Source organism: Ursus arctos, unplaced genomic scaffold (assembly GCF_023065955.2).
Source record: "Ursus arctos isolate Adak ecotype North America unplaced genomic scaffold, UrsArc2.0 scaffold_110, whole genome shotgun sequence".
Classification (NCBI taxonomy): domain Eukaryota; kingdom Metazoa; phylum Chordata; class Mammalia; order Carnivora; family Ursidae; genus Ursus; species Ursus arctos.
In genome coordinates this window covers 80842-97305 of record NW_026622776.1, presented here as the reverse complement: position 1 = coordinate 97305, position 16464 = coordinate 80842, and the positions used below count along the sequence as shown (strand labels likewise).

General features: G+C 33.7%; 1 protein-coding gene across 1 annotated transcript in view; it reads left to right on the top strand.

The window, feature by feature from the left end:
* Positions 1-189: 189 nt before the first annotated feature.
* Positions 190-16464, top strand: part of LOC130543373 (protein shortage in chiasmata 1 ortholog-like) — a gene marked incomplete at its 5' end in the record, with an annotated part of 56713 nt that continues 40438 nt past the window's right edge. The window contains 6 exons of the mRNA XM_057310235.1: positions 190-304; positions 1757-1907; positions 2919-3020; positions 4344-4452; positions 12023-12117; positions 12857-13099. Of these exons, the coding sequence (XP_057166218.1) occupies positions 190-304; positions 1757-1907; positions 2919-3020; positions 4344-4452; positions 12023-12117; positions 12857-13099 (815 nt within the window). The remainder of the gene's footprint in view (positions 305-1756; positions 1908-2918; positions 3021-4343; positions 4453-12022; positions 12118-12856; positions 13100-16464) is intronic.

Genomic DNA, 16464 nt, shown 5'->3' with positions numbered 1-16464 from the left:
TTTCTAAAGGAGAACGTATTCTTCGTATGCTCACAAGTCTAGATGTTATCAATAATAATATATTATCATTGCTTTACATCAATTCCAGTTTTAATCATTGTATTAAATTATTATTTAATTTGATTTGCTACATTTAGTATGTACCTTGCTTTTAGTAAACACTAATTTAGTGTTTTATTTTTTGTTAAGGGAATGTTTCTCTTTTCAAGGAGATTTGAAAGATCTAGTAAAAGAAGATTTTTACATGGATAAAGAGAACTTTTGTCAGGAAAAGCTAGAAGATACGGTAGGTTTAAATGAAACTGTAATACTTTCAGTAATATCTTTATTAAAGTTAGTAATATAATTACACCCCATAATTTGCTTAATTAAAAAAATAAATAATTGAGATAAATTGCTTTAAACTGTTCTTTCAGAGAATCCTGTTGTCATTAGAGCTCAAATAATATAATTTTAGTAATATGTATTGGCCATCTACTCTTGTCAAGTTAAAAAAGACTTGGTAATGGGTTGACTATATCAATAGTGAAGTCAAATTTACTTTAAGGTAGTCATTCTAAACCTTTGCTACACATTGGAATTATTTGGAGAGTTTTAATAAAATACTGAAGCCTGGGTCCTACTCAGATGTATTCTGATTGAACTGGTCTGTTGTACAGCCCAGGTATAGTGAATTTAAAAACGTCTCTTAATGATTTTAATTAATGTACCTGGTATAGGACATTAAGTGCTCATATTCTAATTAAAAAATTGGAAACCAGAGCTAGAAATGTTGATTTTGATTTGTGAGTTATACACAAAACAGCACTTACACTATGTAAGAGAAGGGATCTCGCTGAAGTAGTAAGAAAAAAGATGGTCCAAGATTTCATTTTAGGTGCTGCCAGTGGTTAATAAGGAAGATAGCACCTTCACATATTAAAGATCAAATTCGTCAAAGGAGCCCCCCTTTTTTAGCATACAGTTCCAATAGTACACGAAATAATTATTATGATATTAGTATGTAAAGAATTTTAGCAGTTGAGAGTGCAAGTAACTTTTTGCAATTTAACAAATTCAAAAAACTAGGCCCACATAGATTAGATGCATTTACAAAGTTACTTTAAACATTTTTTTGAAACAACTGAAAATATTTCATATTTGGGGCTTTTCTTAAAACATTCAAAGGAAATAGAGTTGTAGATATAGATAAAGATACAGATATAGATATCTTAAGGCATTTAAAGGGTCTCCTTACAATTAAAAATTTTAACACACGTGGTGACAATATTAATTCACTAATTAGCCCTTTTCTCTAGTCCCCCTCTCCCTCACCCATTAGCTCTGAGCATTGTGCACATAGAATCTAGTTCTGTAGGAATGAAAGAGAAGCATATTTAATGAGTGTAGTGAAGATCCATTCCATTTCATCTACCCTTTTTACTTCTCCCCATTCGCCATCTCTCATCTATTGCAGTGATTATTTTTAATTCAGAAGTTAAACAATTTGTTATTACCCCAAAAGATTTCTGCATCAAGGGCACTGTACACCACTAATGTAATCAGTGGCCATAAAGGACATTACTCAGAACATTGCTTGTAATATATTTTTGGCTACTACACCTCTGTTTTTTAAAATGTTTTCATAACATTAAAAATTTTGAATGTTTAGCTTAAAATTTGATACACTAATTAAACAAATTTTATCTGTTTATGAGTCCAGAAATATTTATCTGGAAAACCTCCCTAAAAGCTTCTTTTACTTAAACTATTTCAGCCATCAATTTTGCCTGAGTGTGAATTCTTAATACCTACAAACCTCAAACAAGAAGTTGATATTCCATCACTCACCGAACTGAAGGAATCCTTAAACTTAATGCCAGAAATAATAAATTATGCAGATGAAAATGAAAAGCTTTTCAAAATAGGTGAGAATAAATTCAAAAATCTATTATTTGTAAAAACTACTTAATAATGTTTGTTATAAAAATATGTTGATTAAACTGTTTTCTGAACCTCCAAGTTTTTAAGAAGTGTTCTTCAGGTTCCGTGGTAAAATCTCAGAATTATTGTTGATAAGACTCTTTTCTCCTTGTCTTTCTCTTTATAATTTAACATATATATATGTGTGTGTGTGTGTGTGTGTGTGTTAACTTATATAACAGCAAACTTACACATCTCTGAAATCAACCATTTCAAGATAATTATACAGATAAAGCTAAATCGCCTATGACTATACTAATTTTTTAAAGTTGTTTTCTTATAAACGACGACAAAGCACTAACAACTTCTGTGCTGACTTTAGTTAGATATGGAGAAGCTCAGTGAGGTTATGATTCATGGAATCAGATGACTGAGAGAATCATAACCTAAATTGTATATTCTTTTATCCCAGTTAGACTTAGTAAATATTATTGAATTCTTTCTAATGACAATTTAAGCTCAAATATTTAGCTACCCTTTTATAAATTCCAGTTGAAATCATCAAAGATATATAATATTAGGGAGGAGTGAAGGGTGATTTATGATATCCATTGAGAACAGGGATGCTTGCCATTACTAGACCACAAACTTGAAGGAATTCTTGTAGACAAGACTAAATCAAGTGAATTACTGATTAGCCTACAAGTCAAAGCAAAGGAATGAAAAGTCAACCTGAGTAAGATCAAATTCATACCAGAACTTGAAAATATAGCAGAGCTTAAAACTGCAGGTTGACCTATTGGCTTATTAGCAGGACTATTATAAAGGACATGAATGCTATTGTAAAGGACAGTTGACTTTACTGAAGGACTGTGGTGGTACACGCCCAGGCTTCAGTTGGCTCTGATGGTATACTAAGTAAAACAGTCATTGCCACAGAGGAACGGACAACATTACAAAAAAACTGAGATAGTAGTACTTATGCTGATAGTAGACTTTCTTATTTTTCTTTTCAGAACTTACTACCAAGCATGGAATTGACATTGAGGATATAAAATGCAGCTCCACAGAGATTTTGGCCATTCAAAGCCATTGTGAACCAGAATACAGTGAACCAGGTAGAAATTTTGGACGAAACATTGAGTTTATCAGTGGTTAATATATCTGATGTAAAAGTACAATACATTCACATGTAAGGTCTACTAGAAGACAGTTTTCATGTTTAAAATTTGATTATTGCAATCCAAGTTGTCATTTTTTCTCTTATCTGTCCATTTACATTTGTTACTATCACTAACTCATTATCCTTCTAGCATCAAAACTGAATAATATACAGAGGTTACAAAGATTGAGGAAGAGGAATGGAGGAAATAGCATTAATATTAAAATCAGAAATCTTATATTAGAGTTCAGTAAATAAAATTTTATATTTTATCTCAGTATTAGTGATCTCGCTGACCCTTGTTACACTTTTGTAAATTTAACTTTTTAATCACCCAAAGCAATCCTATCATTACTATTACTATTATTATCATACCAGCTTTGGACTCTGAATCATCTTTTGTTCCAATGTAATGCCAAGTTGTGTTGCTTCTTAACTATGTTGATGATACTATTATTTAGTTACATGTTTTTTATTGGTTTATTTATTTATTTATTTATTTATTTATTTATTTTAGCGGGTATGGGGAAAGGTAGGCAGAGGGAGAGGGAGAGAGAGAATCTTAAACAGGCTCCAACACCCAGTGTGGAACCTAATCTCGCAACGCTGAGATCATGACCTAAGCCAAAATCAAGAGTCAGACACTTAACCAACTGAGCCAGCCAGGTGCTCCTTTAGTTACATTTATAATTGAATCACATTAATCATCTATTTGGAAGTTTATTGCTTTATTTATGAAAGTGATAGGAACACACTGACTACTTCTGAATAGTCATACCAGACTGACTGAGTTTCAGTTTCTCAAGCCCACCCTATAAATATGTAACTGCTGGGCCACCCAGACTCCAGACTTACTAAGGTGAAGACTTAGTCTCCATTAATACTATTTACTTAACATCACCAATATTTAGTATGAAGATGAAAATAGTACTGTCTCCTAAGTACTGACAACATAAGTTGTCAGAATTGAAAGCATTATTACACATAAAACTCTTAGAATTTATCTCATACAGTAAACAATAAAGTTTAGTTGTCAGTGTATTTTTTTAAAATCACCACTATCACTGTTGAGATAGCATGTGATATATGTGTAATTCCTTATAGATGGAAATTTAAAACTGTTATTTTGTATTTCAAGTAACCCAAATGTCTTTTTACTGAAAATTTTTGTTATAACAGAATGATCAGCATCAGAGTTACTTACAAAAAGTTCTAAACTATACTTAATTTTATTCAATGTTTATGTAATTAATTATTTTTTAAACTTTTTGTATTCTAGTAGAGTTAGAAATGCCATTAACTCATCTACATCGAACAAACCAACATTCTTCCATGACTTCATTATGTACAGGACTTCAGACATTTCCATTTTCTCCTGTTTGTAAAATGTAAGTAAAGATTATAGCTAGAACTTAAATTGCAATTCAGAATAATCAGTCCTTAGTTAAATCCCTCCATATAAAGGCAATTTTCAAGATACCTCTGTGAAAAAAATGTTAGAAAGGATAGTGTCTATAGTAAGCAAATAGAGAGAATATATGAATATATATGTACATACTTTAAAAAATTTTTAATACTATTTTTAATTTAAATTCAATTAATTAACATATAGCATATTATTAGTTTCAGAGATAGAGGTCAGTGATTCATCAGTCTTACATAATTCACAGTGCTCATTATATCATGTGCTCTCCTTAATGTCCAGCACCCAGCCTCCCCATCCCCTCACCCCCCCCTCCCCTCCAGTAACCCTCAGTTTGTTTCCTATGATTAAGAGTTTCTTATGGTTTGTCTCCTTCTCTAATTTCATCTTGTTTTATTTTTCCCTCCCTTTCCCTATGCTCTCCTCTGTTTTGTTTCTTAAATTCCACATAGGAGTGAAATCATATGATAATTCTTTCTCTGCTTGACTTATTTCACTTAGCATAATGCCCTCTAGTTCCATGCACATCATTGCAAATGATAAGATTTCATTTTTTGATGGCTGAGTAGAATTCCATTGTATATTTATACCACATCTTTATCCATTCATCTGTCAATGGACATCTGGGCTCTTTCCATAGTTTGGCTATTGTGGACACTGCTGCTATAAACATTGGGGTGCACATGCCCCTTCGGATCACTACATTTGTATCTTTGGGGTAAATACCCACTAGTGCAATTGCTGGGTCGTAGGGTATCTCTATTTTCAACTTTTTGAGGAACCTCCATACTGTTTTCCAGAGTGGCTGTACCAGTTTGCATTCCTACCAACAGTGTGAGAAGGGTTCCCCTTTCTCTGCATCCTTGCCAACATCTGTTATTAATTTTAGCCGTTTTAACCAGTGTGAGGTGGTATCTCATTATGGTTTTGATTTGTATTTCCCTGATGCTGAGTGATGTTGAGCATCTTTTCACATGTCTGTTGGCCATTTGTACATACTTGTTTTTATATTTATAGAATATTTTTAGAAAGACACATAAGAATCAGGTAGCTTTGGTTGTGTCTGGAAGGGAGCTGGGTAACGTGGCAATATGGAAGCTAGTAAGTGATAGAGCCAGGTTCTTTTATATTTTTAGTATTTTTATGTGAACATATTACCATTAAAAATAAACAGCTTGAAAAATTGTAAAGATTCTGGCACTAGAAGAATTTTTTTAGGGTATTGCCATTGGATACCTGCTAATGGTATGCCTCTATTGGCACTCTGCTACGAAAGACAGTGTAGTAGTATATTCATTTGCTCAGGCTGCCTTAACAAATACCATAGACTGAATGGCTTAAACACCCAGTCTATGGTAAATAAATTTAAATTTATTTAGTCACAGTCTGGAGGCTAGAAGTCTCAGGTTAAGATATTAGCAGGGTTGAATTCATTATGAGATGTCTTTTCTTGGCTTCATCTTAGGTAACTGTCTTCTACCTTTCTCTTCTTTTTTTAAAAAAAGATTTTATTTATTTATTTGAGCTTTTATTTTTTTCTTTTTCTTTTTAAAATTTTTTGGTTTAAATTCAATTAATTAACATACAATGTATTATTAGTTTCAGAGGTAGAGGTCAGTGATTCATCAGTCTTATATAACACCCAGTGCTCATTACAGCACATGCCCTCTTTAATGTCCATCACCCAGTTATCCCGCCCCTATGCCCCCTTCCCCCCAGCAATCCTCAGCTTGTTTCCTATGATTAAGAGTTTCTTATGGTTTTTTTCCCTCTCTGATTTTGTCTTGTTTTATTTTTTCCTCTCTTCCCCTATAATCCTGTTTTGTTTCTTAAATTCCACGTAGGAGTGAAATCATATGATATTTATCTTTTTCTGATTGACTTATTTCACTTAGCATAATGCCCTCTAGTTCCATCCATGCATTGCGAATGGCAAGATTTCATATTTTGATGGCTGAGTAGTATTCCATTGTGTGTATGTATGTGTGTGTATATATATATCTCTTCTTTTTTCCCCAGTTATCTCAGATGTCATAGTTTATTTAATTTATTTCTTTTTCTTTTTTCTTTTTTTTTTTTTACTTTCATTTCTTTTTTTTTTTATTATGTTCAGTTAGCCAACATATAGTACATCATTAGTTTTTGATGTAGTGTTCAGTGATTCATTGCCTAATTTCTTGGCATATAGTTGTTCATAACATGTTCTTATAATTGTTTGTATTTCTTTGGTGTTCCTTGTGATCTCTCCTCTTTCATTCATGATTTTATTTATTTGGGTCCTTTCTCTTTTCTTTTGATAAGTCTGGCCAGGGGTTTATTAATCTTATTAATTCTTTCAAAGAGCCAGCTCCTAGTTTCATTCATCTGTTCTACTGTTCTTTTGGTTTCTATTTCATTGATTTCTGCTCTAATCTTTATTCTCTTCTCCTGCTGGGTTTAGGCTTTATTTGCTGTTCTTTCTCCAGCTCCTTTAGGGCGTAAGGTTAGGTCGTATATTTGATACCTTTCTTGCTTCTTGAGAAAGGCTTGTATTGCTATATACTTCCCTCTTAAGACCGCCTTTACTGCATCCTTTTGAACAGTTGTGTTTTCATTTTCATGTTTCCATGAATTTTTTAAATTCTTCTTTAATTTCCTAGTTGACCCATTCATTCTTTAGTAGGATGCTCTTTAGCCTCTGTGTATTTGAGTTCTTTCCTTCCTCTCGTGATTGAGTTCAAGTTTCAAAGCATTGTGGTCTGCAAATATGCAGGGAATGATCCCAATCTTTTGGTACTGGTTGAGACTTGATTTGTGACCAAGTATGTGATCTATTCTGAAGAATGTTCCATGTGCATTCAAGAAGAACGTGTATTCTGTTGCTTTAAGGTGGAATGCTCTGAATATATCTGCAAAGTCCATCTGGTCCAATATGTCATTCAAAGTCCTTGTTTCCTTGTTGATCTTCTGCTTAGATGATCTGTCCATTGCATGAGAGAGGTGTTAAAGTCCCCTATAATTATTGTATTATTATCAATGTGTTTCTTTAATTTTGTTATTAGTTGGTTTATATAATTGGCTGCTTCCATGTTAGGGGCATAAATACTTACAACTGTTAGATCTTCTTGTTGGATAGACCCTTTAATTATGATATAGTGTCCTTCCTCATCTCTTATTACAGTCTTTGGTTTACAATTTAATATGCCTGATATAAGGATTGCCACTCCAGCTTTCTTTTGATGTTCATTAACATGATAAATGGTTTTCCACCCCCTCAGTTTCAATCTGGAGGTGTCTTTGGGTCTAAAATGGGTCTCTTGCAGACAGCATGTTAATGTGTCTTGCTTTTTTATCCAATCTGATACCCTATGTCTTTTGATTGGGGCATTTAGCTTATTTACATTCAGAGAAACTATTGAAAGATATGAGTTTAGTGCCATTGTATTACCTGTAAAGTCACTGTTTCTGTATATTGTCTTTGTTCCTTTCTGGTCTATGTTACTTTTGGGCTCTCTCTTTGCTTAAAGGATCCCTTTTAATATTTCTTGTAGGGTTGGTTTAGTGATCACAAATTCTTTTAGTTTCTGTTTGTCCTAGAAGCTCCTCATCTCTCCCTCTATTTTGAATGAAAGCCTAGCTGGATAAAGTATTCTTGGCTGCATATTTTTCTCATTTAGCACCCTGAATATATCATGCCAGTCCTTTCTGGCCTGCCAAGTCTCTGCGAATAGGTCTGCTGCCAGTCTAATGTTTCTGCCCTTGTAGCTGTGGACCTCTTGTCCAGAGCTGCTTTCAGGATCTTTCTCTTTGTCTCTGAGATTTGCAAGTTTCACTATTGTATGTTGGGGTGTTGACCAATTTTTATTGATTTTGAGGGAGGTTCTTGTGCCTCCTCAACTTGAATGCCTGTTTCCTTGCCCAGATTAGGGAAGTTCTCCACTATAATTTGCTCTAATATACCTTCCCCCTTTCTGTCTTTCCTCTTCTTCTGGGATCCCAATTATTCTAATATTGTTTTGCTTTATGGTATCACTTATCTCTCAGATTCTCCCCTCATGATCCAGTAGTTGTTTATCTCTCTTTTTCTCCACTTCTTCATTCTCCATCATTTTGTCTTCTATATCACTAATTCTCTTTTTTGCCTCATTTATCCTAGCAGTTACAGCCTCCATTTTTGGTTGCATTCATTAATAGCCTTTTGATTTCAACTTGATTCGATTTTAGTTCTTTCTCTTCTTACAGTCTTTCCTCCATGCATGTCTGCGTCCTAATTTCGTATTCATATTGGATTAGCACCCATCTTAACCACCCCATTTTAACTTAATTGCCTCTTTAAAGGCCCTCTCTCCAAATGTAGTCACATTCGGAGGCACTGAGAGTTAGGGCTTCAATATATGATTGAAATTTAGCCCATAAAAAGTAGTTAAGTGCCCTGAACTATAGCCAGATTGTCTGGCTGTATCACTTACTAGCTCGGACCTTAATTGCCCTGTGCCTCAGTTTCCTTATCTGTAATATTGGGATATTAACAGTATATACCTTTTAGGATTGTTATAGGTCTTCTAAAAGATTGTCATAGCTCTCTGACCAGGAATAGCCAAGGATCACAGGGCAGTGTGGATAGCGTCCATCAATAGATTTGTCTATCAAATTACTTTCCTAGGAGTACTAGGAATCACATCCCATCTCTAACAGAGGACATCCTCTGACCTTGTTTACCTCTGTCAATGTGGTATTGGTGTTGGGGGAACTAGACATGTAGAACCAAGTATTGATCCACAAATCTGTTCAATACCCCATTGTCACTGCACAGAATGGTCTGTAATCTCAGAATTGATATTGCAAGGCTGGATCATTGTATTCTAGTTTGAGGCAAAATTGTATAGCTTAATGGCCCAGCAACTTTGCCCTCCGGTGGAATCTGAGATAGCTTTGGTTGCTATCTTCTACCATGTGGCATACATGTAACTTAATGTGTCCTAAGTTAGATTAGTCTGCTATCCTGGAATTGTCATTCCATTCCCGTGCTCTTACACCAGTTACAAAACTAGGAGCATAACCAGCACAGCTCTTTCTTCCCCACTGTAGTCCTGAAACTAAATGAGTCCTAAAATAATACATTTTCAGGAAAATTACAAGAAAGTCTACAAGACTCTAATGAATTGTTCCCAGAATGGGTGTTGTGGGAGCTGAGTACTGAGTTTTGAGTTTTTAGCTATGATTGGCTGATCTGTCAAATGAGAATTCTGTTGGATATTTGGGAGCAACTGGAACAACTCATCACTAGCTGCTCAGGTTTCTACTAATGATCTCAGGAAGGTGTCACAGCACACAATGGAGGAGCCTGGTATTGAGGGCCCCAGTTACCTTCATCTTCTGGCAAAGAATTGTGTCATTTGGGGAATAAATCTGTGATATACAAAACTCTACCATGAACCAGAACTGCCCATATCAGATATGAACTCTAAAAAATCTCATGGAACAAATACAGAAACTACTTATAATTTGTTTAAATACTTTTAGTCCCTTTGCTGAGGGGCAGATGTTTATTTGCAGGACCTGTACTGTCTTTTCTAGTGCTCTTTTACTCCATATACCCTAATCCATCTGTTAAGGCAGATTTGCAATCAGAAACAGAAACTAGCAGAAATTAGTACAATCTTGAATTTCAATCTGATATTACAAGCATTTACTTAACTATCATAAACTCCTGTTAATCACACAAGTGATATATCTACTTATTGTTGTAACTCAACTATCTAATTAGAATTTATGAAACTTAAGTCTTATTTATGTATTATGATTTGGCTAAGTTAGAACAAAAAAGCATTTTAAAATTAGCCAAATGTTCTAGGGCCATCTAAAACAACTTAAAGAGGTCATCTCATCACTGCTATATTCATTAGCAAGAGGTAAATCACTTCTGTTTGGTTTATGAATATGAACACCTTAAAATTCCTATCTTAAAAATGGATTTTCACCTCAACTGTGAATCTAAAAGGAAAGAAAAAAATGTTAAAATAAAAAAACAACAGAAGGGAAAAATAATATGTAATGTTACTGTACTCTTAATTTGCTTTTATGTCCCCAATTACTTTTATTTCAGAACACAACATTTTGGCTGGAAATATATCCAGTTAACAAATATTTTGGGTACTTACCACATGTCAAACTCTGCTAGATTTTATGGAGCTAAAAAGAAAAGCCTGTGTAGCACCAGACTTTGTTTCTACACTGATTACTGAATTGTGAACATATTTTTATATATGACCTAAGAATATATCAAATTCAGACATGTCTTCAGAAAGTTCCATTAAGATTAAGAGTATTTGTTTATATTATGGCCTCCTATTGGACTTGGCTTGCCTTCCTTTTGCTTTAAAGTAATTGCCTATAATCTGAGGTGTCTGCTTGTCAAAGAAATCTTGGTAAGGTTCAAGAATTATCTAGAATCTCACAGTTTGCCCCCTCTTCCTAGATTTTGGGTTATGTAGGTAAATTGGATAGCTTAGACATAAAACAGCTTTCTGCTGCCTAGGACTGTGAACTCAACTAGCAGTACTTATAAGTAGCATGCTCACATATGTTCTATATGAACAGAGAAACAGAATACAATTAATTCTTGCCTTGGAATGAGAGGTTTGGGGGCATAGATTAAGGGGTTTGTGGATTAATGTTATCTTCTCTATCAAGGCTAGTAACTTCATAGCTACTGATAAGCTGTGATTTACACTAATTGTCATGCATCTTTCTTCCTTTCTCTTCCTAGCACCTCAAAACACACAAACAGACATACATCACTCATTCACACACCCACTAAGATTGAAGGACCTGAACTAAATTTTAGCGCTAAACTCTTACCTTCCTAAGAAAGTAGAGCAGACAGAACTTTTTCATAATTCTGACCCTCAGCCAGTAGAGGCTCCAGAATTTGTTTAGAATGGACTTGGGGGACAGCAATTTTGTAAAAAATTTGTGTTAAAGCGACTGTTTTGTATGGAAAGCACATTAATTTTACTTAAATTATATTTTTAATTTAAAAAATAACCAGTATAACCAGTGGCTTATAGGGTTGATGTTGGCACACTTCATGGAAGGAAGTGCTAAAATCCTCCTGAATCAGCCTCCTTTGGCTCCAGGTTTCGTTGAGGGACAGAGAGGTAGGAATTAAGGTATAGGCAAGCAGGAGCAATTAAGAGGCTAACAAATTGCCAAAACTTCCAAGGGGAGGAAAATTAAGTGTATGAAATTTGGTCTATGAAACTCTCTACTTCAGTTTACACATTTATAGAGTAAATTTTTCACTTGCTTTTGAATGTAAAAAAATACTTAGAAAAATAATTTTCTTAAAATAAAATTTTATTACATGATGTGATGAGCACTGGGTGTTATATGCAACTAATGAATCACTGAACGCTACATCAAAAACTAATGATGTACTACTATATGTTGACTAATTGAATTTAAATTTTTAAAAAAGAAGAAAATAATAAAATTTTATTATACAAGAAGGCTCAATATTATTAATATATTAGGCTTTAACTCCTCTTTTTCAGTAGTTTGCTTACCGCTGAGGAATCAGTTAGCAAAAACTGGATGGTGTGGCAGTTAGAAAGCTGCAGAAGCTCATTGAAACCATTTTTGCTCACAGGTAAAGATTAATTGATTTTGAAGGCTAAACAAAAAGTAAAGGTGAGAAGGTATAATTAGTAGAAATGTATTGTCAGCTTTATTATTTTTTTATTATTGTTACTGTCATTATAAAAAACACAGTTCCAAAATTAGGATTTTAGAATTTTTCATCTTAATTTTGGGTTGATGCTTATAATGCAGATAATAATTTGAGTAGTTATGCTATTTCAGTTCCTCCATACATTATGATTTGTTATTATTTAGGTTAAAAGTAATGAGGTGGACATCTCTGTGCCACAATATCTAGGATGATAGTCATCATAAAATCTGATCAAATATATCTTCTAGTTTAGGTTCATATTAATAAAATAGAATTTCAAATTTAATAAATCTAACTTTAATTCTTCAAAATGTTATCAAATGTATTAATTTAGTAATTACTAAAATGTTCAAACAAAATAATGGTTATATCTCCTAGTAAATATTAGAATAATTTTAACTTTATGATATTTCCACAGTTTAAAATAAATCCCTTATGTGACTTCTATTGCTATAATATTCTGAACTTTTACAAGTACTAGTGTCTTGAAGACAAAATACTAGCTATATAACTTCAAATTTCACTTTTTTCCCCAATGTGTGAAAATCTATTTTATAAGGAATTTTCAGTGTGGTTCTGTTTATTTTGTTTTTCATCTCTTTTGCCCTGTGAACTGTTTCTATTTGTTTTTGGTTTGTTTTTGTTTTTGTTTTTTAAGTGCCAAGGACTGAAGAGCCCAACAGTCAATATTCTGCTATGGATTTGAAAAAGATATTTTCTATTGAAGAAGAAAGGCTTGTAGTTAATCCTGTAAGCACAGAGTGGTGGGAAAAAGGAAGACTAAATCTGAAAGAGGCAGAAACTTTGGAACATCTGAATACATATTTGTGTCATGATGATCTATCTTCTGATGATACTAAAATGGAGATATTTTTGCCAATAAAAGTGCTTCAATTAGAATGTAAGTATGCAATAGTAAATATCACATTTGTGAATTTTTCAGAATGAGAAAATGTTAGATACTGGCTTTCCATTAGGTGATTGGGAAAATAAAACTAAATTCCAGCATTCAGTATTAGACCTGGCTCTGTCAGAATTTATAACTTTGAGCTCCACTAAGCCCCATTTTGTTCCTTGAAAAAAATGAGGACGTTTGACTAGCTCATCCTAAAATCCTTTGTTGTTCTAAAATTCTATAGTCTCAGTTTTTAAATTTCTAGCCATTTTCAATTAAAGTGACTTTGTTTGTTTTTATAAATGATTAATTACTAGCCCAGTGTTTATTTACATCAGACTAGACTCAAAGCAGCGCTGTTATTTTTCATCTGACAGGTGAACTCTGGGTGTTTAATTATATCTAATAACCTCTCCGTAACAGTAGATAATCTTCCTTTGTTTCCAAAGAGTTTACTCAGTTAACATTTTTTACTTATACAATTTAAGGCGGCAAAAATGTGTTTTGAGTATCTATCTTTTGAGTTATTTTGGTTGTTATATATGGCATTATAATAAATGGAACACACTTATTCTGAATTACATCTTTTTGAAGTATATATGGATTGTTTTTATTTTTTTATTTTTTTTTTAAAGATTTTATTTATTTGACAGAGAGAGAGAGACAGCCAGCGAGAGAGGGAACACAAGCAGGGAGAGTGGGAGAGGAAGAAGCAGCCTCCCAGCAAAGCAGGGAGCCCAATGTGGGGCTCGATCCCAGGACCCTGGGATCATGCCCTGAACCGAAGGCAGACGCTTAACAACTGAGCCACCCAGGCGCCCCTGGATTGTTTTTTAAAGTCAGTTTGTGCAATAGCTTTAGATCTTAAAGAAGTTGGGAAAGTTCACTTTTAGTTTATTATAGACTAAATAAATATATTTAAAAATGCATTTTAGAAATTATTATGTGTGTTGGGAGACTGCTCTAAGGAGATGGGAACTGGGGCAAGAATTGTTATCAGCAAGAGATGTCTCAAAGACAGAAGACAGAGGGCTTTGGTAGAAAGGAAAATAGACTATGTCAAGGAAATGTACACCAGTCTATCTATCCTAAGGCCCAGGTGGGTATTCGGGTAGAAGAAGAATTTTAAAAGAGATTAAGTCAGATTGCTAGATAAAGAAAAGGGAGAGGAAGATTTTATGGGGTCTTCAAATATCCAGAATAATGTATTAAATCTGTAAGACTATGTAAAGTCTTTATTATGATATGTAACTATTTTGAGGTTAAAATAAAACATATAATTCATTTTGACATCTGACAGAATTATGATGATAGTTTAATTATGAAGTTTAAAAAGCAATAACTGAAAAAATAATAAAAAGCAAGAACTATATCAGAAGCTCATTGCCAGGTTGTCAGGATAGGGTTTATTAAACACAGAGAAGTAGAAGAAAATAATCAGAAAAGGGAAATAATAAATAGTTCCTATTTGCCTGCTAAACATACCAGGATATCTCTAGAAAATATCTCAGAGGTTGCTAATTGGTAACCTCTGGTCCTAGTCAGCCCACATATTATTGACCCATATAGTGTTTTAATTAGTTACCAACATTTATAGTTTTGGGGGTTGCAGATAAATGATCTGTATTTTGAGCTTGTTTTTAAAAATTCCAAAAACCAGACCCATACTCTTATTTGGCAACAATTTGTTGGAACCAATAGCAGCTCACCACTTTAGACAGGCCATTAATAGCTCACCCACCTCCAGTTCACCATAGTTCCCAGCACTCATAAATTGAAACCAGGTGTTAGTTAGCATTTAGCATTACTCTTGCACTTTTGTCTTACATTTAGTATAGTTAGGAGGGAAGTAAAATGTTTCTTAAACCAGTATCTCTAATAAAAGGAAAAACAAAAAAATTACAGACTACGTTTGGAAGAAAAAACTCAAAATTTATATTCCTAAAGATTATGATTTAAGCACTGGCCATATACTTCATTCATTTACATACCTTATTTATCTGGCTCCTAGACATTTAAGTTTTTCTCAAACATTATAAGGCATAATTTACATAAATAAAATGTACCCATTCTAACTGTACAGTTTTATGCATTGTAACAAATGTGCATACCAATGAAACAACCCCCACAATTAGGATATGGAATATTTTTTATGTGTTTTTATTTAAATTCAATTAATTAACATATAATGTATTATTGGTTTCAGAGGTACAGGCCTGTGATTTATCAGTCTTATATTATACCCAGTGCTCATTACATCACACGCCCTCCTTAATGTCCATCACCCAGTTACTCCATCCTTCCACCCCCCTCCCCTGCAGCAACCCTCAGTTTGTTTCTTATGATTAAGAGTCTCTTATGGATTGTCTTCCTCTCTGGTTTTGTCTTGTTTTATTTTTAACTCTCTTCCCCTATGATCCTCTGTTTTGTTTCTTAAATTCCACATATCAGTGAGATCATATGATAATTTTCTTTCTCTGATTGACTTATTTTGCTTTGCATAATACCCTCTAGTTCCAGCCATGTCATTGCAAATGGCAAGATTTCAATTTTGATGGCTGCGTAATATTCCGTTCTGTATGCATATATACATATACATATATACATACACATATATACATATATATACATATACCTTATCTTCTTTATCCAAGGATATAGAATATTTCTATCACCAAAAAAGTTCCCTGTGCCCCTTTGCATTCTGTAGTCATTACCATTCCTCTCTTCTTCTAACCTTTACCTCTGATGCCAGGTCAGATCCACTGGTCTACTTTCTGTCACTATGTATTAGTTTGCCTTGTTCTAGAATTTCGTTTATGGAATCATATAGTAACTCTTTTGTGTCAGACTTCTTCCACTCAGCATAACACTTTTGAGATTCATTTATGATGTTATGTGTATGACTAGTTCATTTCTTATTACTGAGGAATTTTTCATATCGGTGTACCCCAGTTTGCTTATCAACTCTCCTGGATTTATTTCCCAGATTTTTACTATTAGGAAAAAATTTTCTATAATATTCGTATAAAAGTCTTTTTGTGGGCATATGTTATCATTTCTCTTGAGTGAATGTCTATGAATATAATTACTGAGTCTTATGGTAGGTATATATTTAACTTCATGAGAAACTGCTAAAGGGGTACCTGGGTGGCTCACTCAGTTAAGTGTCTGCCTTCAGCTCAGGTCATGATCCCAGGGTCCTGGGATCAAGCCCTGCATCAGGCTCCCTGCTCAGTGGGGAGCCTGCTTCTCTCTCTCTGGGAGTGAACTCCGAGAGCTCATGCTGTCTCTCACTGTCTCTCTCACCTATCTCTGTCTCTGTCTCTTTCTCTCAAATAAATAAATAAAATCTTAAAAAAAAACAAACT